General features: G+C 41.3%; 1 protein-coding gene across 3 annotated transcripts; it reads left to right on the forward strand.

Moving 5' to 3' along the window:
* The first annotated feature begins 4,447 nt into the window (after positions 1-4,447).
* Positions 4,448-24,686, forward strand: LOC120020693 (myosin heavy chain, fast skeletal muscle-like). Of its 3 annotated transcripts, none has more exons than XM_038964400.1 (39): positions 4,448-4,663; positions 4,996-5,139; positions 5,347-5,503; positions 5,711-5,738; positions 5,996-6,104; positions 6,214-6,306; positions 7,200-7,260; positions 7,500-7,598; positions 7,945-8,048; positions 8,440-8,578; positions 10,376-10,494; positions 10,653-10,802; positions 10,892-11,062; positions 11,291-11,594; positions 13,092-13,156; positions 13,250-13,337; positions 13,454-13,571; positions 13,756-13,879; positions 14,812-14,948; positions 15,360-15,615; positions 15,796-16,038; positions 16,382-16,558; positions 16,657-16,802; positions 16,947-17,037; positions 17,298-17,687; positions 17,809-17,935; positions 18,570-18,688; positions 18,834-19,030; positions 19,147-19,330; positions 19,463-19,628; positions 20,392-20,516; positions 20,854-21,162; positions 21,356-21,559; positions 21,667-21,792; positions 21,941-22,111; positions 22,398-22,502; positions 22,598-22,693; positions 24,215-24,346; positions 24,666-24,686. In XM_038964400.1, the coding sequence occupies exons 1-39, from the start codon at positions 4,448-4,450 to the stop codon at positions 24,684-24,686; spliced, it is 5,811 nt and encodes a 1,936-aa protein (XP_038820328.1). The 3 variants fall into 3 exon arrangements, with proteins under 3 accessions (XP_038820328.1, XP_038820331.1, XP_038820330.1); XM_038964403.1 differs by having other exon boundaries at positions 5,005-5,139; XM_038964402.1 differs by having other exon boundaries at positions 4,448-4,660.
* The last annotated feature ends 323 nt before the right edge of the window (positions 24,687-25,009 follow it).

Raw genomic sequence — 25,009 nt, forward strand, 5'->3', positions numbered from 1 at the left:
GATCTTATGAAACATGTAAATGCTTTTATTTCCTCATGTCTGGATTACTGTAAGTCTTTGTATACGTGTCTCAGTCAGAAATCAATCCATCGCCGACAGTCATGAGTGAATAGTATAAATGTTTTACGTTAAGCTGGGGGTTCAGTATGTTAGTAGCTACAGCAGTTGTGTGTGTATCTGACAGTCCTCTCCTGTGGTGTAACTGGGTATTAGTCGGTGGTCCTGGGCCTTTCGCCTGACCGTTCTGTTCTGTGGTGTAACTGGGTATTAGTCGGTGGTCCTGGGCTTTTCGCCTGACAGTTCTATTCTGTGGTGTAACTGGGTATTAGTCGGTGGTCCTGGGCCTTTTGACTGACAGTCCTCTCCTGTGGTGTAACTGGGTATTAGTCGGTGGTCCTGGGCCTTTCGCCTGACAGTCCTCTTCTGTGGTATAACTGGGTATTAGTCAGTGGTCCTGGGCCTTTCGCCTGACCGTTCTGTTCTGTGGTGTAACTGGGTATTAGTCGGTAGTCCTGGGCCTTTCGCCTGACTGTTCTGTTCTGTGGTGTAACTGGGTATTAGTCGGTGGTCCTGGGCCTTTTGACTGACAGTCCTCTCCTGTGGTGTAACTGGGTATTAGTCGGTAGTCCTGGGCCTTTCGCCTGACCGTTCTGTTCTGTGGTGTAACTGGGTATTAGTCGGTGGTCCTGGGCCTTTTGACTGACAGTCCTCTCCTGTGGTGTAACTGGGTATTAGTCGGTGGTCCTGGGCCTTTCGCCTGACAGTTCTGTTCTGTGGTGTAACTGGGTATTAGTCGGTGGTCCTGGGCCTTTTGACTGACAGTCCTCTCCTGTGGTGTAACTGGGTATTAGTCGGTGGTCCTGGGCCTTTCGACTGACAGTTCTGTTCTGTGGTGTAACTGGGTATTAGTCGGTGGTCCTGGGCCTTTCGCCTGACAGTCCTCTTCTGTGGTGTAACTGGGTATTAGTCGGTGGTCCTGGGCCTTTCGCCTGACCGTTCTGTAGCTTTGGGAAGGTCCTTCTCGATAACAATGGGGTCGTCCATCAACCCATATCTCTTCGCCATCTACACTTCTCTGTCTATCAGGACATTTGATGTTACTGTGGACTGAGAGAAACAGTTTCACGTTTCAAGTTTTATTAGTCGTATGTACAGGATAAGCAGCTGTTACAACAGTGTTCTCAGGCCAGCTGCCCCATTTGTTCAACTCCAGATCTATCACAACTGAGTGCACCAGTTGGGCGTAAAAAAATATGAATTTCTTTATACTTTTAAGCAATATTTGTTAATTAGACATGTCATCCTTTCATAGACTTGCTGTAAAAGTAAAGCTCCGACAACCTAGGCTGTGGAACAGAGGAATCCGGTGCAGGACAGCACAATATTTTGAAAATGTATGTCGACCCTGTCCTCACATTGCTGACATTGGCTACTGTAAAAGATGTAACACTGAGATATGTTGCCTGGAAAACAAGCTCAGAATTTTAGCACAGTTATTATCAGCTGGCGTTTAACAATAGCATCAGGGTTTGGCAACGGTTCTCGACAGCTGGCGTTTAACAATAGCATCAGGGTTTGCCACTCTGTGATATCATTGATGTCCTTATGATGTTACCATCAGGGTTCTGCAACGGTTCTGGACGGCAGCAAGGTGTACAGACTTTCGTTCCACAGCAGCTCTGTCACAGCTGATTCAGTGAATCAACTCCTCATAGTTTTGATTCAAACCAATCAGGTGTGTCAGCGAATCAACTCCTCATAGTCTTGATTCAAACCAATCAGGTGTGTCAGCTCTATCACAGCTGATTCAGTAATCAAATGATCTAAGATCTGTTTTGTAATTTCCCCCGTAATTGGTTAAGTTGAGGACTTGGTAAACTGATTCTAAGGAAAGCTTATACCCAACTGTGGATCTAAGAGAAAAATGTCCTGCGGATACAATGACAAATGTCAAATATCATGTAAGATATCTACAGACATGTTCCATTAAAATACCTTTAATGTCATTTTAATGTCATGAACTCCATTTTAATAACCTACAATGTAAGAAGACTCTCTCTACCCACAAACGTGTCTAGAAAATATGTTGTGGCAGCTGTTTGGAAGAGTTGGCCGATACTCAATCACTTCAAAGGCTTTAAACAATACGCCTTGACTGCAGAGATGAGAATAGCATAGCCTAAGAAATTAAAAGATTGTTTGCCTTGCCTACTCAACATGTGTCTCCTGCAGCGCCCCCTATGATGTTTCCAATAGTGACTTTATTAATACATGACATTGTCACATTGTTGCTAATAAGTTAGGAGAACATTGTGACATCTTCATTTTGCTATTAGGGGGATGGAATGAGACTCTGGATCTAAACAGAATGCCACATTAATTCATCTGAACCAATTGGAAATAAATAACTTTTACACAACAATTGATTGCAGATGTTTGACAGAAAATATACCATAGATATTAAAAGCTGTGAAGTGATTGACTTGAAAAAAAAAAGCGTTGATTTGATACCAGGAACCAATGTCTTTTAACAAATGCAAAACTCACAAGTATACACCATCTTAAGGATACATCTCACATGTAATCTCCAATTTGGAGAAACAAATGATTTGTTTCAGTATTTGTGGTTCTTTTGGTAACACTTTATTTGAAGGGGATATATATAAGGCATTCATAACACTTTTGTGAAACCATTCATAAAACCTTTAACCTTTGTATTACCATTCATAAAAACTTTAACCTTTGTATTACCATTCATAAAACCTTTAACCTTTGTAGTACCATTCATAAAACCTTTAAGCTTTGAAGTACCATTCATAAAACCTTTAAGCTTTGTAGTACCATTCATAAAACCTTTAAGCTTTGAAGTACCATTCATAAAACCTTTAAGCTTTGTAGTACCATTCATAAAACCATTAAGCTTTGTAGTACCATTCATAAAACCTTTAAGCTTTGTAGTACCATTCATAAAACCTTTAAGCTTTGTAGTACCATTCATAAAACCTTTAACCTTTGTAGTACCATTCATAAAACCTTTAACCTTTGTAGTACCATTCATAAAAACTTTAAGCTTTGTAGTACCATTCATTGTAACAATCAGAACACATGTATTCAGCGTCATTCATAAGGAATCTTTAAAATACAAGTCTATATTATTACAGTGAAAATGTGTCATTTTAAAGTCTGTGTACCCAACACCCTGACAGACACACTATTCAGTCAACAGGCTTGGGGTAGTGTAACAGGGTTGGTGCTGCTTCTACTAGACTCTTCAGAAATATATATTCTAACGTTTATGTATTCAGATTGGTTGGTTGAATTTACATGTCAATAAGGTGTTATGCCATTGGCCAAACTTGCAGACAGCGGGAGATCACATTTTTCTCAGTCTGAGATTTACATGGAAGCAGTAGGTCAAGTTCTAAACTAAATCATTGCATTTATTTATGTAAATTACAGTGTATACATGTTTAGTATGTACAGCAGCTCAAGGTCAGCCACAGAGCTCTACTCTAGTAGCAAGTTAGATGGACATGTCAGTTGTAGACATCCCTGCAGTAGGCAACCTGATCCTCCTTAAGGTCTCAGAATAGTCTAGAACAATCACTGGTAAAAGAATAAGGAGTGTGGTGCTCCTCGAAGTGGGTGGGACTAGAGAGACACAGACACACGGAGGTCTCTCATCCAATCCATTTCCTTTACCAGAGTGGTCCATAATTAACTTCTGCTTGGTTTGCACTTCCAACCAGATATAAGGAGGCTGAGGCCTCAGTATCCGTGAGTCAGATACCTTCTTCCTCTGTGGTAAGACTCCTTAGATTTTTACATTTGTCTCATATTTGCGCTCAGCATCTGAGGCGGTAGCTAACTGCACTGTTTGAGTTCATAATTTTAAAAAAAGTGTTTCATGTCTTATAAGATTTCACAATATGCAATCGACATTGATTTAAAATGTAATTTGTAACATTTTACTTTAAATGTGTTTTGCTTCAAATCTGTCACTTTCGTTTAAGGTCAAAAGTGCTGCACCTGCATGTGTTTGTAAATTCAGGTGGTGGTCTAGAATATAACTGAATTGTCAGGGCTACTTGACAGAATGCACAGTAAAGTAGGAAAATGAAAGTTACCAGTTGACCTGTAGTTGAATTGGACATGGCTGTAATGATGGAGTTGAATGATGCCATTCAAAATGTTTCTTACCCTTCGCGGGCTAAATTACAAGGTTTCAGACTTGTGTGTATTCACAACACCCTAATGTTTCACAGGATCCTCCAAGACGTACAAATTCAACTGTAGGAGGGGAAAAAGGTGAGACATGGTTTGTCTTCACATAAAAAGTTTATTTTTAAATGCTGTGTGAGATACCGCTCACTCTGTTGACTGTGGAGGAAGCACCACAGAGTCAATCATGTTTCTTGTTTCATCTCTTTCCTAGGGATCCGTCACCATGAGTACGGACGCTGAGATGCAGATCTACGGCAAGGCTGCCTTGTACCTTCGTAAACCCGAGAGGGAGAGGATGGAGGCACAAGCCATGCCGTTTGATTCAAAGAACGCCTGCTATGTGACAGACGTCAAGGAGCTGTACCTTAAGGGTTTGATCACTGGCAGGACAGAGGGAAAGTGTACTGTCAAAGTCACAAATGCTGATGGCACCAAAGTGGTGAGTCTGATCTGAAAAGTATTGAAGTTAAAAAATTATCCAAATTGTCAAAAACATGCCTAAAGATAATATGAAATCAGTAACAAAAAATAGATTAAGAAGCATTTCTTTGTTCTTTTTTAAGCAGAATATAACCTTCAAACAAACCATTTTTATTGCTGCTATTTAATAATATAATGGAATTATTGATAATGACAAGTCAAGAATCTCCATGTATTTGTCAGTGGGTGATAACAAAGTAGTTTGATTAAATGTGGGTATTTTAATCAGCAAAAAGCATTGAGTAATGTCCAGTTTGATCCGTGTGTAATCTATATTTCTGACTGTTTCAGGATAAAGAGTTCAAAGAAGCAGACATCTACCAGATGAACCCCCCGAAGTACGACAAGATTGAGGACATGGCCATGATGACCTACCTGAATGAAGCCTCTGTGTTGTATAACCTCAAAGAGCGTTATGCAGCATGGATGATCTATGTAAGAAACCTGCATAAACATACACACTGTAAATTAACCTAATAAATACACACAAATAGTACTACACATAAATGAACAGTAGAAACCAAAACATACCAATACAGTAGACCCACATTAGTATACCATAGTACACCCACATCCTCACATAAATCCAGGTAAAAGTCAATCCGACTTTGCTAATCGCCTAATTGGATCCCTTTCATCCAGACCTACTCTGGGCTCTTCTGTGCCACGGTGAACCCCTACAAGTGGCTCCCCGTGTACGACGAAGTCGTTGTCAACGCCTACAGAGGGAAGAAGAGGATGGAGGCTCCACCCCATATCTTCTCCGTCTCTGACAACGCCTTCCAGTTCATGATGATTGGTACGAGCTCTCATGGAGATATGGATGGATGGATGGATGGAATCTACTGTCTTCTAGTCTAAGTTAGAACAGTCTGCTGGGAATCTCTCATTTCACTATCCTTGAATGGAAAATATTCCAAAATGTAATTCATGATGATGCTTATGAATACAATGATGTACTCCTAATGTTGATTGACTATAATAAGCAACATGTCTTTGGTTCCAGATAAGGAGAACCAGTCCGTCCTGATTACGTAAGTTGTTTTCTATCATTTCACTTGAGAAAGTGTTTCTATTCTGATATATTGGGTGACTTGGGTGTTATAAAATACATGATATTATGAACGGATTAGGCTATCTGTAGTAATGACTGGGTGTTATAAAATACATGATATTATGAATGGATTAGGCTATCTGTAGTAATGACTGGGTTCAAAGCTATTTCTCAGTGAAAGCCAATCTGACACTCAAACATGTGACTAAACCCATCTTTCTCTGTTATATAAACCAGCGGAGAATCCGGTGCAGGAAAGACTGTCAACACCAAGCGTGTCATCCAGTACTTCGCCACCATCGCAGTTTCTGGTGTCAAGAAGGAAGTAGACCCCAGCAAAATGAAGGTAACACATTTCAGTTTGTTGCTCTGTGTAAACTTTCTTTCAAGCGGTGAATCCTGTTTTAAGTCAAGTGTTTGATAGTTTCTGAGCAACTTGTGTTTGTCTCAATCAGGGGTCTCTTGAGGATCAGATCATTGCAGCTAACCCTCTGCTGGAGTCTTATGGTAATGCCAAGACAGTGAGGAACGACAACTCGTCGCGCTTTGTAAGTATGAAGGGCATACTGTGGAAGTGACCTTCAATTGGAAAAAATATTTTAGTTCTTCCCTATAGGTGCCATTATACCCATAAAACCTAGCGGTCAAACAGGGAAATGCTTCCAATTGTTTTTCCACCATTTATTTCTCCCATCGGGGATTTTAGCAACAGTTAAAATAAGGTTTGTGTTCCGTGTAGGCTTACCCAGGTGTGACGTTTTGATAACCATGTAAATCAGAAAAGGTGACTTTAATCAATATATTTGTCTCTATCTACTCTCAGATTTCAAAATGCTAATTAGCATCAAATTAGACATCATGAACAACTACAAATCCCTGCAAGCTCCTGCTGGTCATCTCTAGCTGACACCTTTGCTAACAGCTAGTTTGTCAATTTTGTCAATTTAAAACTTACACAAGACAGAATGTACCATTTAAATAAATGTAGCCAATTTATTCATTAATAAATTTAGCTAACATTAGATAGTTTATCCAGAGATTCTGACCTTTGCCTAAATTAGGCAGTCTCGTCCAGATCATCATGGCATTTGTAGTTCTTTATGAACATTAGCAGTATATTAGCATTTAATTAGTTGTGGGAAAATACAGGCAAATATATTTAGCTAAAAGTCACCTAGTCTTAGATAGACTTACACGGTTATCAAAACGACACGCTAACTACACGCTAAAATCCACTATTGGGGAAATGAATGGTGTAAAAACGTTTAGAACCATTTCCCTGTTTGACCGCTAGGTTTTATGGGTATTATGACTGATACTGTGGTGCTCTATAGTTTTGTCAATAGATGTTCAACAAACTGTAACTTTTCAAGGGGTTTATCAAAGTAAAATGCTAGATGTATTTAGTTGACCTATTTCTATCCCCCATGCTCTACTACAGGGTAAATTCATCAGGATTCACTTCCAAGGTGGTAAACTGGCTAAAGCTGATATTGAGACCTGTGAGTTGGTTTTCCGTGTTTCTCAATGCTTTCCTTAAATCAAACAGAATATTTGTTGGAGATTGAATCATCAAATGTAATGTTATCTTATGTTCTCTCTCTCTTTTTCTCTGTCTCTGTCTCTGTCTCTGTCTCTGTCTCTGTCTCTGTCTCTGTCTCTCTCTCTCTCTGTCTCTCTCTCTCTCTCTCTCTGTCTCTCTCTCTGTCTCAATCTCTGTCTCAATCTCTCTCTCTCTCAGACCTGCTAGAGAAGTCCAGAGTGGCCTTCCAGCTGCCCGCTGAGCGAGGCTACCATATCTTCTACCAGATGATGACCAACCACAAACCTGAGCTAGTTGGTAAGGCAAAGTACAGGTTTAGGAGAAATTATTCACACCTCCATCTGTGGAACTTATTCAAATGTTTCCGACTCCACACTGTTAATATTATTACAATGAGTACATCCAAGGTAACAAGGCATCTAAACATGGGTCAGGTCTTTCAAGGTCTTTCATGGGAAAGATCAAGTAATGCACTGTGATGCACTAGTCCAGGAGCCTCAGTCCCCCCCTTTTGATGCTCTGTATTATATACTGCATTTATCCTTGAGTCCATCTATTGAGTAAAGGAGGGAGAGATACTGTAAAGGTAGGACAGCAGAATTCTAAGAGATTTAACTGACAAGCCATTCTCTGTTGTCCACAGAAATGACGCTCATCACCACCAACCCTTACGACTTCCCCATGATCAGCCAGGGTCAGATCAGTGTGGCCAGCATCGACGACAAGGTCGAGCTGGATGCCACCGATGTGAGTGATACAAAGTGTGAACCAAACTCTAGATATGGAATGGGTAGGACCACAATACACACTGAATGCACAGTCCAATTCCAGCTTGATAGCAGCTGGGCACCTTGTGTTAGTTAGGCATGTGCTTCAAGGCCACTCGTCATGCCTTCACACTTCACCTTGAGGCACATACCTGTAAGACTTCCACAAGAGACTTCCTCTAAGCGCCCTGTGGAACTGTGTAAAACTCATGTTGTGCTGTCATATACTAGTGTGTTGGCCAAGAGAAATCATGTGGAACAGAGAAGCCAGTTAATTCTAACCATCCCATTTGTTCTGGACTGAACACAGAACTGTAACTGAGTAAACTACCGTTCAGTTCTTCACTGTTGTACTTCCTCTTTAATGCCAGGATGCCATTACAATCCTGGGATTCTCTAACGATGAGAAAATGGCCATCTACAAGCTGACAGGAGCTGTAATGCACCATGGCAACTTGAAATTCAAGCAGAAGCAGCGCGAGGAGCAGGCCGAGTCAGATGGAACAGAGGGTGAGTCCCACTCATAGACGTAAGATATGGAAAGCATTAGTCCCTTTCCCAGTCCCCAACGTAGAAATACAACACGTAAGAAGTTAATTCCATGTTAATGGAATTGTGTTGAGATTTTCATTTAAAATGTATGACAAACAAAAATCATACATTTTACAGTTTAACAAACCATTAAACTCTATGTACAATGAACACTTTCAACAATTTACACTGAACATCAAACAAAAACAGATTTACAGGAAGAACTGTGCAGATGCAAAGTTTGGTAAAAAAGAACTTTGGTAAAATCTCCCTCAGTTTTTTCTGTGCCCACTGTTTGCAAAAACACTCTTAAATATCTGCTCTGAATTAAGATTCAACGATGTCGGCAAATAACACTGCTGGGTGATTTGAAAAGTCATAGTAAATCAATAATATAATAATCCTCTTAGAAAAAAAAATGTATCTTTAATTTACAATATTTAGAAACTATGAGAATAGAAAGGTTCAGTACTTTTGTGACGCATCACAGCACAGTTAAAAATATATGTAAAATAGAAACTGGATGGTCTTCAGAGATAGATGGGAGGGAAGCTAAAGGATGGGACTAAAAACAAAAGTATTGTAAAATATCCATGAAATGTATATAGTATGTATAAGCTGGAAGTAGAAGCCTGAGTGTTGTTGTCCATTAGTTTACTCCAATTAGGGGAGGGGTGGTCGGGTTAGGGGAACATAACGACTTTGGACATCACAGTACAGCACAGAGCTCAGTAGAGTACAGCACAATAAAGTACAGTACAGTTCAGTAGAGTAGAGTTTGGTACAGTAGAGTAGAGTTCTGTACAGTACAGCAAAGTAGAGCATAGTTCAATACAATACAGTATAGTACAATACAGTACATTATAGAGTACTCAACTTGTGTTTTCAACTTTGTACTGTACTGAACTATACACTACTGTACTGTACTATACACTACTGTACTGAACTATACACTACTGTACTGTACTATACACTACTGTACTGAACTGTACACTACTGTACTGTACTATACACTACTGTACTGTACTATACACTACTGTACTGAACTATACACTACTGTACTGTACAAACTTGTGAACCTAACTGTGGTTTATGACTACTATGATTTCCCATTGTAGCCAATTCAATTTCATTCAAGAAATTCTGTTACTGATTAATAATTCATAAACAAAATTGATATGAGTAAAAACACGAACTAATTGGTAGGTCTACTTTTACTTGTTAATTCTGTAAAGTTTCTTTGTTCTCCCTCCTCATGAGGTAACAGAATTTTAAAGCACAAGGCAATGTTTTTGAAACTTACAGAAGGCAGAAACATTTCTCCAAAACAAAATCAAAGTGTTGATATTAGTTGTACTTCTAATACCTTTTAAGACTTTTTCTGCCAGCTGTTTTATAAGACAACTTGTCCATCTGTTTGACCAGAAATCAAAGTGTTTGCTTATTCCTCATTTTCAGGATGGCAAATGGTAAAACATATATATATATATATATATATATATATATTCCTTTATTTCTAGAAAAAGATAGACTCTTACCTTTCATTTGACACCCAATTTGACATCCTCCTATGAACTTCCCGAGTTGGTGCTCATTGGTCCTTTTACAGGGAAAAGACCAAGACAGGCGGTGCCACATGAAAGTCAGGCAGGAAATACATTTGAGACCAAATTCCAACCTCCAGAAATGATTTGAATAATGGATGTGGGTGAAAATGAAAACTTAACCTATAAAAGACATCAGAAACAAGCGATCCGTTGTTGGTTTTCTCTCCAGTGGCTGATAAAATCGGCTACCTGCTGGGCCTGAACTCAGCTGAGTTGTTGAAGTGTCTGTGCTACCCCAGAGTGAAGGTCGGTAACGAGTACGTGACCAAGGGACAGACTGTGCCTCAGGTAAGGCGGTTAAACACAGCATCACACATTTTCTAACTACCTGAATTATTTTGGGGACAATTACATTGCTTTTTAAAAATACTTCTGTTGTTTTTCCCAACCTTATCACTGGACATGATCAGTACCTCATGTATTAATTTGAGGTATTATCTTTGCAGGTTTATAATGCAGTCATGGCTTTGGCCAAGTCCATCTACGAGAGGATGTTCTTGTGGATGGTCATCCGTATCAACGAGATGTTGGACACCAAGAATCCAAGGCAGTTCTATATCGGTGTGCTCGATATTGCCGGATTTGAGATCTTTGATGTGAGTCTGAGACCAGAACAAGACAATTAGTTGTGATTGAGAGGGATTACAGTCTGATGAAATGATCCCTTCTGAAATTCCATCAACAGTACAACAGCATGGAGCAGCTGTGCATCAACTTCACCAATGAGAAACTGCAACAGTTTTTCAACCACACCATGTTCGTCCTGGAACAAGAGGAGTACAAGAAGGAGGGAATCGTCTGGGCCTTCATTGACTTCGGCATGGACTTGGCTGCCTGCATTGAGCTTATTGAGAAGGTCAGTTGTCTGTAAGGATTATACTGGACCACAACAGCAAAGCTCATAGGGAGCGCATTGATAGATATTATCATAATGGTACAACATATCTGACTGTTGAGAACTCAATATGTTTCCTATGATGTCCCCCTAAATGAATGTAATCCTATAAAATGATGTTTGCTAAAGGAATAAATGTGATCCTAAATGTAAAAATCACTAATTTGATATCCATCTCTTTTTGTAAAGCCATTGGGCATCTTCTCCATCCTTGAAGAGGAGTGCATGTTCCCCAAGGCTTCAGACACTACCTTCAAGAACAAGCTGAACGACCAGCATCTTGGCAAAACCAAGGCATATGAGAAGCCCAAGCCTGCCAAAGGCAAGGCAGAGGCCCACTTCTCCCTGGTGCACTACGCCGGCACTGTGGACTACAACATCACTGGCTGGCTGGAGAAGAACAAGGACCCCCTGAACGACTCAGTTATTCAGATGTACGGGAAGTCCTCAGTCAAACTGTTGGCTGCACTGTATCCCGCTGCACCACCTGAGGGTAAGACCAGCATCAAGTCAAAAGATTCAATTAATCTATAGTCACAACTCAGACCCACATTGTCTTTAGAGCAGTGGCCACCAACCTTTTCAGAGTCAAGATCACTTTCTGAGTCAAAATGCAGGCCAAGATAACCTGCTGAGATGTTTTTTAAATGACTTAGAAAACACAAGCCTATGCAACATTCATCAATTAAAAACTGTTCTGTAGCAATGAGGTTTGTTCAGTCGGCTATAGGCCCAATATAGTATCACTGTATATAGGTTATAGTATATAGGTTATACTTGAATTGCCCTGCCAATGTGATTCTTCTCAGACCATTTTGAAATTATACATATATATATATATATATATGTATAAAATGGGTATATGATCACAATGGCAATATATCATTTGTCGTATTACTTGTGATCCACAGCTGGGTGAGCATAATAGTTTCCTTTTTTTTTACTGGACTGGTGGCCTGCATCTGATAGTCAGTCTGAGGGGAGGGAGGGAGCAGAGGTGATGCTGCCTCGCCCCTGACTCACTGTCCCTCCGCTCTCCCTCCCTCCGTAAAGAGAAAAGGGGACACAGTCTTCCAGCTGATGGTGAAACTCAAGTTGCACTGCATTATTTCTGCCTCCTGCACCAATTCATGTTGTTACTGCTGTGATCAGAGAAAGTGAAATATTCCTTGATATTAAATAAGACAAGTGTATCAGAACACTTTGCTCTACTCATTCATTACAGCTGCAGTGCTGGTTGTACTCATTCATTACAGCTGCAGTGCTGGTTGTCCTCATTCATTACAGCTGCAGTGCTGGTTGTCCTCATTCATTACAGCTGCAGTGCTGGTTGTACTCATTCATTACAGCTGCAGTGCTGGTTGTACTCATGCATTACAGCTGCAGTGCTGGTTGTACTCATTCATTACAGCTGCAGTGCTGGTTGTACTCATTCATTACAGCTGCAGTGCTGGTTGTATTCATTCATTACAGCTGCAGTGCTGGTTGTAGCACGAGTGGAAGTAGGGAGAACGCACATTTTATGTCTCATAAAAGTGTTGAACAAAGTGTTGAATAACAACTTAAACATGAACTTACTCATTAAAACAGCATCTCTCTGCTGTATTCGTTGAGTCTCTCTCTAGTCATGGTTTCAATCGTTTTTACATCTCAAAATAGCAACTTTGTTGTGCTTCCGATTCTTCTTTTTACAATCTATGGCTCGAGGAAACTGTAAATGCACGGTGATCTGAGCTATCTGATTGGCCAGCGGTAGGCCTATACGTGTAGTTGATTTGCTCTCTACCTTCAGACATGAAACGGTTCAAAATCCCGATCGACCTGTTGGTGACGAATGCTTTAAATTCTTTGAATGTATCACAATTTATCAGGGTTATTCACTGGGATAATTTACTCATTCAATAGGTGTAATTTTGCACAGTCTCATTGGCAGCATTTGCATTTGATTATCTCATTTCTAATGATCTTTAACTTATCCACATTTGAACAGATACAACCAAGAAAGGAGGCAAGAAGAAGGGTGGTTCCATGCAGACTGTGTCCTCCCAGTTCAGGGTGAGCTATTGAAATGTGTATATTCAGTCCTCCAAAAGGTGCATTGATTATCATAAATGATTTCTGAGAACATGGTTTGTAATCCTCTTCCAGGAGAACTTACAAAAGCTGATGACCAACTTGAGGAGCACTCATCCTCACTTTGTACGCTGCCTGATCCCCAACGAGTCAAAGACTCCAGGTACAAGAAATATTGACTTGAATATTACATCTTATCTATACAGTATGAGTAACCTTAACATGCCCAATCCTTTAATCTGTTAATAAGTATTAAAGAGACTTGGTTTGTTTTTCCAGGTCTGATGGAGAACTTCCTGGTTATCCACCAGCTCAGGTGTAATGGTGTTCTGGAGGGGATCAGAATCTGCAGAAAGGGCTTCCCCAGCAGAATCATCTATGCTGATTTCAAGCAGAGGTACACTCACACAAACACAAATGCACACACAACACACAACACACAACACACACACACACAACCTACACACACACACACACACAAATCTCCAAGGGTTTTCCCAGCATCAGAATATGCTTAGCTTTTATGTAATATAACCAACCTATTACAACTTGAAATATGATAACAATGTCTCCTCATTCAGGTACAAAGTACTGAATGCCAGTGTCATCCCAGAGGGCCAGTTCATGGACAACAAGAAGGCTTCTGAGAAGCTGCTTGGGTCCATTGATATAAATCACGACGATTACAAGTTTGGACACACCAAGGTCAGTCAAATAACCCCTGCAAAAGCTGACATCCAAACACAACTTCAATGATGATTTAAACATGAACCATTCAACATTGTTTATTGTTTACTCCATGTGTAACTCTGTGTTGTTGTCTGTTCACACTGCTATGCTTTATCTTGGCCAGGTCGCAGTTGCAAATGAGAACTTGTTCTCAACTAGCCTACCTGGTTAAATAAAGGTTAAATAAAAAATAAATAAAATAAAATCTGTCCAGTTGGTTTATCCATCCTTTCATTCTTTCTTCTTCATTTAAAGGGTCAATCTGCAGTTGCATCCATTTTCTAAATGATACATTAATGATTTGTACCCATTGATTCTGGAAGAATATAACTTATAAATGCCTCATGAGCTTAGTTCAACTGTAGAACCCAATGCTTGTTTTACTCCAATGGTTTGTAAACTAAGTAAATGTAAACTAACACTGTATAGCCTCAAAACATGGTTCAACCTATCATGTAATAGCGTGGATGGTCAGTCCTTGCATCCATAGCTCTGTCTATTTGAGAGTGGTTACATATCTCCAGCCCCATCCTTCTCTTGTTACTGAAAAAGGGGCAGGGAGGAAACTTTGTTCAACTGCTGATTGACCTTTAAACTTATGAAAAAGGTGGAAAAACATTGAACAATTGTTTTCTTCAAATTCATACAAGTATATAAACTCAACTCATTATCATGTGCATTGAGTTAGAGTGGTATGGCTTCAGTTATCTGTATCTGTGTACAATATACATCTACAACTCTGCAAGAACTTACAACTTTTATACAAGCTATCCCATGGTTTGTTTGTTAGCATTGCAATGTTTATGTTCAAATGAATCTAGTGGTGTTGTTCCCCTGTTTTGATCCAACCCTTTCTATCTGTCACCATCTGACTGTGGTTCCAACGGCCATGTTTACCTGTGTCTCAGGTGTTCTTCAAAGCCGGTCTGCTGGGTGTCTTGGAGGAGATGAGAGATGAGAAGCTGGCTGTTCTGGTCGGCATGGTCCAGGCTCTCAGCCGTGGATTCCTCATGAGAAAAGAGTTCACCAAGATGATGGAGAGGAGGTGAGGAAGAGTAGACATCTTGGCAAAGCTTTCTGTGGACCTGCTGTATGTAATGCATGATGATCACATACTGTAAATACTGTGAGTTGATCAGAAAGAGAAAGTAGGTCTTATAATGCTCTATTAGTTCTGCAGTTTGGGATTTGGCAAAGCTGTTCAGTTGTCATTTATATTGGTGATATTTACCCATTCATTATTAAATAACATAAAATGCCTCCTGATTTAAGCATGACCTGTCAGTCCTTGCATCTAGAACTCTGTCTATGATTTTAAGAGTTGGTCCATTTCCTTAGCTCCGTTCCTCAGCTGTATACACAAAGTGTTGGGGGGGTGGGGGGTTGTTCTTCAAATCCCAGAATGTAGCTTTAAGCATGTCACTCACCATGCCACTCTATCCTCTCTGTCGACCAGAGATGCCATCTTCACCGTCCAGTACAACATCCGTTCATTCATGAATGTGAAAACCTGGCCATGGATGAAGGTGTACTTCAAGATCAAGCCCCTGCTGAAGAGCGCTGAGACTGAGAAGGAGCTGGCCAACATGAAGGAGAACTTCGACAAGATGAAGACAGACCTGGCCAAGGCTCTGGCCAAGAAGAAGGAGTTGGAGGAGAAGATGGTGTCCATGCTGCAAGAGAAGAACGACCTGGCACTCCAAGTTGCATCTGTGAGTGAGAAATGATCCTCATAAGATAATATTTTCATACACATGAATACACAAACGAGCACACATTTAATTATTCTTTAATTATTTATATTGATTTGTTTAGACTTTTTTTGACTAAATCAAATCTATATTTTGATAAACAAAGTGAGGAGGATGATTTTTCTCCTGTTCTGAAATCAGGAATCAGAGAATCTGAACGATGCTGAGGAAAGGTGTGAGGGGCTCATCAAGAGCAAGATCCAGCTGGAGGCCAAACTCAAAGAGACGACAGAGAGGCTGGAGGATGAGGAGGAGATGAATGCTGAGTTGACTGCCAAGAAGAGGAAGCTGGAGGATGAGTGTTCTGAGCTGAAGAAGGACATTGATGACCTGGAGCTCACCCTGGCCAAAGTGGAGAAGGAGAAGCATGCCACTGAAAACAAGGTCTTGTGTCTTACCAAAGACAGTCTAACCCAAACCATCATCAACTCAAAACATAGCTCAACAGAAATGGAATTCCAGATGTATTGTGGGTGGCGGAAAAATGAAGAGACAAAATAGTGGAATAGTGGTACTCCCATCATTCATTGTATGTTCAGCTGCCCCTCGTTTATAACTTCCATTCAGTACACTGGCATGGAGTACACTGCCACCTAGTGTTGAATCTATAGAACAGTACTTGTTGACACATTTCTAATCTGAATTAAATGAATGCAAAACATATGAAACTAAATCTCCCCTTTATGGTGAAGTGAACAAAGACACATTTTGTTGTGGTCGTTTTCAGGTTAAAAACCTGACAGAAGAGATGGCGTCTTTGGATGAGAGCGTTGTCAAGCTGACCAAGGAGAAGAAAGCCCTCCAAGAGGCCCACCAGCAGACACTGGACGACCTGCAGTCAGAGGAGGACAAAGTCAACACTCTGACCAAGGCCAAGACCAAGCTGGAACAGCAAGTGGACGACGTGAGTGGAGTTTGACATTTTGGCCGTGATAGTATGTAAGATGTTATTATCTTCTGTTGTTTAGATTTGAACAATACATGTCTATTTTTATGTTGTAGCTTGAGGGTTCTCTGGAGCAAGAGAAGAAGGTCCGTATGGACCTTGAGAGAGCAAAGAGAAAGCTGGAGGGAGATCTGAAACTGGCCCAGGAGTCCATAATGGACCTGGAGAATGACAAGCAGCAGTCTGATGAGAAAATCAAGAAGTAAACAAACAACACCTGCCATATTGACAATAATGGTTGTTCTTGACTAATTCTTGTAATTATGAATTAGAATTTACATGATACTCTCTCTTTACTTTATCGAACTTAAACCAACTTTGCAATCGACGTGTTTGTGTTTCTTAGGAAGGAGTTTGAGACATCCCAGCTCCTCAGTAAGATTGAGGATGAGCAGTCTCTGGGAGCTCAGCTACAGAAGAAGATCAAGGAACTCCAGGTACAGTACAGGACCTCGGCTCCAGCACAGGAAAGCACACAGCTGAAAAAAATATTCTGGTAGCACACATTTTTTGATGGTGGGTCAGTAGATTGGAAGATGTGGTTTCTTACCGTTGTGGTTTTGGTTCCAGCATGGGACGCCATCTACTGAATATATTAGTGTAACTGGTTTTGTATGAACACATTTTTAAAAACGTATACTATTATTGTTTTATGTATTGTAGTATTCATCAACCGTGCTCCTGCCCCCTGTTCTAGGCACGTATTGAGGAGCTGGAGGAGGAAATTGAAGCTGAGCGTGCTGCCAGGGCTAAGGTTGAGAAGCAGAGGGCCGATCTCTCCAGGGAACTTGAGGAGATCAGCGAGAGGCTGGAGGAGGCCGGAGGTGCCACTGCTGCTCAGATTGAGATGAACAAGAAGCGTGAGGCTGAGTTCCAGAAGCTGCGTCGTGATCTTGAAGAGTCCACCCTGCAGCATGAGTCCACAGCCGCCGCTCTGCGCAAGAAGCAGGCCGACAGTGTGGCTGAGCTCGGGGAGCAGATCGACAACCTGCAGCGCGTCAAGCAGAAGCTGGAGAAGGAGAAGAGTGAGTACAAGATGGAGATTGATGACCTCTCTAGCAACATGGAGGCCGTCGCCAAGGCTAAGGTGAGTAGTACTGTTTTCATCAAGCAGTGTTGAGGAGAGTCAACTACATTACCATTCAAGTGAACTGAAGTTGACAGAAGTCCCATATATAAAGTAATGATGGTACATGTTTCACTAACAGGGCAATCTGGAGAAGATGTGCCGTACTCTTGAGGACCAGCTGAGTGAGATCAAGACTAAGAATGATGAGAATGTTCGCCAGATCAACGACATCAGTGGACAGAGAGCCAGACTCCTGACAGAAAATGGTACCATCATCAACAATGAACAACAAACCAATTCTTTGTTCAGTATAACACAATAACATGTATTGGGGGCTGTATCCATGTAGTCCAGTCCACATAGTTTCTACTGTTCTGACTTAAACTGTAATGATCGCTCTTTCAAGCACTTTGTTACATTATCAGAAAAAATATTTTATTCAGATTACTAATGCTTTTGAAAAACTAGATGATTACTTATTTGATTACTTTGAAATTCAGAAATTATTTTTGGCAAAAAATACATTGACTTCATTTAGAATTCTAGCAAGTTTGTTAGTTTCACCTGAGCGAGTCTGACCACAATTCAGAGACCACTATGATGAAACACCAAATGGGTTTCATGGATGCTTTTTATCTGCTTCTAATGCCTCTTAATGGGAAAGTAATCCAAAAATAACGTAAAGTAATCAGATTACATTACTGAGTTTGGGTCATCCAAAAGTTACGTTACTGATTACAATTTGACAGGTAACTAGCAACTGTAATGGATTACATTTAGAAAGTAACCTACCAAACCCCGACTATTTAACATCTAACATTGCCCTACGTTACCTTGAAATACATGTTCAATCTTAGAGAACAGAGACCATATTAACAAGATGTCCCTCTGTCCCTGCAGGTGAGTTTGGCCGCCAGCTGGAGGAGAAGGAATCCCTGGTGTCTCAGCTGACCAGAGGCAAACAGGCCTTCACCCAGCAGGTTGAGGAGCTGAAGAGGCAGATTGAAGAGGAGGTCAAGGTAAGGGAATTTTGAAATCCCAATCGAGACAAAATGATTGCCCACCCCCGATATAGACGGTGACTAGGCCACCCTCAGAGACTTCCACTGTCATTTGTGTTACTATCTCCCTTAGTCTTTGTATTTCTCTCTTTCTCTCGCAAAGGCTAAAAACGCACTGGCCCACGGTGTCCAGTCTGCCCGCCATGACTGTGACCTCCTGAGAGAGCAGTTTGAGGAAGAGCAAGAGGCCAAGGCAGAGCTGCAACGCGGCATGTCCAAGGCAAACTGTGAGGTGGCTCAGTGGAGGACTAAGTATGAAACTGATGCTATCCAGCGCACAGAAGAGCTGGAGGAGTCCAAGTGAGTCGCACGGGACAGCCAAATTCAAATATAGGGTGTGGATAGTGAGTGGTAGGGGGTTCTAAAAAAAATGTACGTTGATTTGTAATGTTTGTAAACCCTCTGTCGTCCAACAGGAAGAAACTGGCCCAGCGTCTGCAGGAGGCTGAGGAGACCATTGAGGCGACCAACTCCAAGTGCGCCTCCCTGGAGAAGACCAAGCAGAGGCTGCAGGGAGAGGTGGAGGACCTCATGATTGACGTTGAGCGAGCCAACGCAATGGCCGCCAACCTCGACAAGAAGCAGAGGAACTTTGACAAGGTGAACATTAATAATCCTCAACCTAGAGTGATATTTTCTGTCTGCTGTATGATCAAATGTAGCATAATTGTAGCATATTTCTGATTCCAAACTCTTCATCAAGACCTAATAAAAATCCCATGGATTTCCCAGGTTCTGGCAGAGTGGAAGCAGAAGTATGAGGAGGGTCAGGCTGAGCTGGAAGGAGCTCAGAAGGAGGTTCGCTCTATGAGCACTGAACTCTTCAAGATGAAGAACTCCTACGAGGAGGCTCTGGATCATCTGGAGACTCTGAAGAGAGAGAACAAGAACCTGCAACGTGAGCATTTGACAGCAGTTTTATTGAGCTCATGTTTAACTAGTGTAATTAACATTTCAATTTTTTTCAACTTATTATTGGTATCCATTTGAACAACCCAAAGAAGTGGGGGCAATTATATTTGCAAGACCCTGTGAAGTGCTGATTAATTCATGAATCAAATCAAATCACATGCTTCGTAAACAACAGGTGCTTACGGCCCTTCCCAACAATGCAGCGAGAAAACAAGGAAATAGAGAAATAATAACACGAGGAAGAAATACACAATGAGTAACGATAACTTGGCTCTATACACAAGATATCAGTACCGAGTCGATGTGCAGGGGTACGAGGTAATTGAGGTAGATACGTACATACAGTTAGGCATAAAGTGACTAGGCAACATCATAGACAAACAGTAACAGCAACACGTGGTGATTTAATGCAAAAAGAGACAGATAGTTACATAGTAACCAATAGCTACCCAGACTAACTATTTAGCAGTCCTATGGCTTGGGGGTAGAAGCTGTTCAGGGTCCTGTCTGTTCCTGACTTGCTGCATCGTTACCGCTTGCCGTGAGGTAGCAGAGAGAACAGTCTATGAATTGGGTGGCTGGAGTCTTTGACACTTTTTGGGGCCTTCCCTGACACCGGCTGGTATAGAGGTCCTGGATGGCAGAGAACTCGGCCGCAATAATTATTATAATTCACTGTCAACTTCAGTGTATTGGCAATACCCACTGAAAATCTCCCAAGTCTAAACTGCTCCTGTGTTTGTGTGCAGAGGAGATTGGTGACCTGACTGAGCAGATCGGAGAGACTGGCAAGAGCATCCATGAGCTGGAGAAGGCCAAGAAGACCGTGGAGACAGAGAAGTCTGAGATCCAGACCGCTCTGGAGGAGGCTGAGGTACAAACTACAGCTACAGCTCTTCGATGGGATAAGCAGTGTTAATTTGATCATTTGGATCCCCATGAGCTTTTGCAGAAGCATCAGCTACTCTTCCAGGGGTCCACAAAAAACACAAAACACAACAAGTAACAAAACACTGATAGACAAGGACAGTCACACAAATGTAAAATACGATATACAAACAATACAACTAAAGTGGTACACTAGGCAACTCCAGCTACAGTCCCACGATCCCTGTATTTGTGTTTATTGTAGTCATATATATTTTATTCCTTGTGTTATACACATCCAAATGTATTGAACACAATTCGCCTGACTGCTTCTCTTTGTCCAGGGAACACTGGAGCACGAGGAATCCAAGATTCTGCGTGTGCAGCTGGAGCTGAACCAGATCAAGGGTGAGGTGGACAGGAAGCTGGCTGAGAAGGACGAGGAAATGGAGCAGATCAAGAGGAACAGCCAGAGGATGGTGGACTCCATGCAGAGCACCCTGGACTCTGAGATCAGGAGCAGGAATGATGCCCTGAGGGTGAAGAAGAAGATGGAGGGAGACCTGAACGAGATGGAGGTCCAGCTGAGCCACTCCAACAGGCAGGCCGCTGAGGCCCAGAAACAGCTGAGGAACGTTCAGGGACAGCTCAAGGTAAAGGGACTGGGGAGAGATTTGTTGGTGAATCTGTAGAAATGAATAGAACAGAGAAATACATAGAGTTGACTAATATAGTGTAGAAAGGCAGAGATATTGGGGAAATTCTTACCAAGGAGCATTTATATCAATGACCCAATCACCTCTACTTCCACAAGTCCTAATGAACCCATGTCATTGTGAACCCCAGGATGCCCAATTGCACCTTGATGACGCTGTTCGCGCCGCAGATGATATGAAGGAGCAGGCAGCCATGGTGGAGCGCAGGAACGGTCTGATGGTGGCTGAAATCGAGGAGCTGAGAGTTGCTCTGGAGCAGACAGAGAGAGGCCGCAAAGTGGCTGAGACTGAGCTGGTAGACGCCAGTGAGCGTGTTGGACTGCTGCACTCCCAGGTATGGGTCAAAAGCCATTTCTAATGAAACTCAGCCAGGCATACCATTTCTGCCTTGTCACTTGAAAGTTCTCTTGAGAATCAAAAAAATGGTTTTACCTCCTCCAGAACACCAGCCTTCTGAACTCCAAGAAGAAGCTGGAGTCTGACCTGGTGCAGGTGCAGGGAGAGGTGGAAGACATTGTCCAGGAGGCCAGGAATGCAGAGGAGAAAGCCAAGAAGGCCATTACTGACGTGAGTCCTTATGATCTATTCAATTACATTCACTTGATTTGTATCCAAGGGCCAATGGTAGCTGGGATGGTTTACCACAACAAAGATCTCAGAGGGACGTTACGATTGGTGCCAATTGGTGCATAAATTAAACAAACTACGATTCCAGGCGGCCATGATGGCTGAGGAGCTGAAGAAGGAGCAGGACACCAGCTCTCACCTGGAGAGGATGAAGAAGAACCTGGAGGTCACAGTCAAGGACCTGCAGCACCGCCTGGATGAGGCTGAGAACCTGGCCATGAAGGGAGGCAAGAAGCAGCTCCAGAAACTGGAGTCCAGGGTGAGTTAACAGCAGGGTGGATTAAGGTTTATTGAAAGACTGACTGCTGGAAATGTATTTAATCATGCAAATACACAGGAGCATTGTGTAATGACTTTCTCTCAATAACCCAGCTAGATAATGAAAAGCTGTTATCATTACAGATCCCTTAAATTCAATTGTGATAGTTTGTAGGAACAGAGAACAATTGTGCCTCCTTGACTGGGTAAAAGAATATACCTCTGTTGTACTAAGATTTGTTACGTCTGATTTCACCACCTCAAACAAACGCCTTTCTTCCACAAAGGTTCGTGAGCTCGAGACTGAGGTGGAGGCTGAGCAGAGAAGAGGTGTAGATGCGGTCAAGGGAGTCCGCAAGTATGAGCGCCGAGTCAAGGAGCTCACCTACCAGGTAACAGAAAGTGCCTTCGTCCCAAACTTGACACTAACACAGACAGGTTTGTGTTTAAAACTATGGTGCATTGATTCTTTGATCTTGTCCCACAGACCGAGGAGGATAAGAAGAACGTTGCCAGACTTCAGGACCTGGTAGATAAGCTGCAGATGAAAGTCAAGGCCTACAAGATGCAGGCTGAGGAGGCGGTGAGTCACATACTTAGTCATTATACATTGGTAAACATATTTTTTCCCTTGTAGACATTACAAAACTTAATATCCATACAGTTTAGTTTAGGCTTTAACCAATGACTCGCAAAGAAGAGCACTGATTGGTAGATAGGTTATAAAAATGGCAAAGGAATAAACATTTTACGAGTATGCTTTTCATCGGCAAGTACTGGGGAGTTTTTCAGGATGAAAAAAAACGGAATATAGATGAGCACAGACAAAATCCTAGAGAAAAAACAGATTCAGTCTGCTTTTCACCAGACACTGGGAGAGAAATTAATATTTCAGCTGACAATAACCTTAAACAAGGACATATCTACACTGGAGTTTCTTACCAAGAAGACAGTGAACGTTCCGGAGTGGCCTAGTAAAGAAACGAAAGGAGAGGAGGAACGGTGATATCAGTTGTCGCTAAAGTTGTTCAAGGCCGAAATTCACACTGTGAATGGGAAGATTTCCATCCCATTCGCCATCCACTTCTTTCGGTGTAGGTGGAACGGGAGTGGGAGATAAACTTTGACTTGTAGAGTAAAACAGAAATGCCAAAGCAAGGCTTCTGCTTACAGCCATATTGATCGCTAAAAGAGGCTACAAAAGCAAAACAGAAAACGAGTCTATCGTTCCGGACCTGTACAGGCCGTCAGTTGATACACTCAACTAAAAAACATTTTTAACAGCCTGTAAATGAAGATAAAATAGCTTACAGACAAATACAACTACTCACAACAAACACATTCTTTAAACAGACACACTCATCCAGAGCAATTAGGGTTAGGTGCCTTGCTCAAGGGAACACTGGCAGACTTTCACCTAGTCGTCTAGGGGGTTTCAAACCAGCAACCTTTCGATTACTGCCCGTACGCTCTTAACCGCTTGGCTATCTGTGGCTCCGTATTAACTGTGGGTAGCTTTTTGATTTTGACTTATATCTGCTTGAAAAATTATGAGAACTAAAAATGTCTGTCTAGCAATGATCAACATCCAAATCGACAGATCTTGAAGAATTATTAAAAATATTGCACAATCCAGAGATTTACCCATAAAGACACAGCTAAAGATGTTTATAACATGTATTGACCTTGGCGGGTCAATACCTATCTAGTCCTGATATAGTGTTTTATTTTTTATTAATACAAATCTTTTTTTTTTACTTGTTCTTCTACTTTGATATTACAGAGTATGTTTTGTAGATCGTTGACAAAAAACTCATTTAAATCCATTTTAATTTTAATTTGTAACACAATAAAATGTTAAGAAATCCAAGGTGGGTGAATACTTATTTTAGACACTGAAAGCCCTGGAAGCAGTGGTTTGATCCCCCATTTCACCACTCATTCTCTCTGCTGGATCATCTATCTCCCTATATACTATCCTAAATCTGTCAACAACAAAAAAAGTAGTTTAAAATACCTCAAGAAATAATTATATTAATTTGCTACCTGAAGCTTCAAACTTTGAATGCTGATTTTACACTCTCCTTCTCTTTTCCTCACCCAGGAGGAACAAGCCAACGGCCACATGTCTAAGTTCAGGAAGGTTCAGCATGAGCTGGAGGAGGCTGAGGAGCGTGCTGACATCGCTGAGTCTCAAGTCAACAAGCTCAGAGCCAAGACCCGCGACACTGGAAAGGTACAGAGCTGCTGCTAAACCTATACCTGACTCATGTTCAGATATGGCCACAACCACACCACCTATGATATAGTCTTCTCAGAGGTCAATACTGACCTTTTACACTCACTAAAATGTATTTAAGATCTATAAGAAGCACATTTCAGGTATAAATAGATGAATTCAAACTAAGATGGTTCTTCAAAATTGAAAATCAAAGCTTAACACTGAGCATTTAATGCTTTATCCATTACATTATTTCTAACTGTACAGATATTCATATATTTTGCATGTTCATTATTAATACTCACCGATTATTTTATTTCTGTCTTCCTTACAGGGCAAAGAAGTTGCTGAATAAACAAGACCAAAGTCTTACATCATTTTCCCGTGTTGCATAAAATATGATTTTCATGGTGAAAATGAGCTTTGATTAAAAACATGTCGGCCTACATACACTTCCTTTGTGACTGTGGACTCATTACTCAGCGAACAGCTGTTTCATATCATACACATATTGTACTTTCATTTAAGGTGCAATCTGGGATTCCAACAATAACGATGTGGTCACCCCAACAAACTTAAGGTTTCACCTGTTTTTTGTAAACAGCTGAGGGATGAGGTTGGAGAAATGTAACCACTATCAAATTCATAGACCTTTAGGATTGATTGGGATTCTCATTA

Source organism: Salvelinus namaycush, chromosome 25 (genome assembly GCF_016432855.1).
Source record: "Salvelinus namaycush isolate Seneca chromosome 25, SaNama_1.0, whole genome shotgun sequence".
Lineage (NCBI taxonomy): Eukaryota > Metazoa > Chordata > Actinopteri > Salmoniformes > Salmonidae > Salvelinus > Salvelinus namaycush.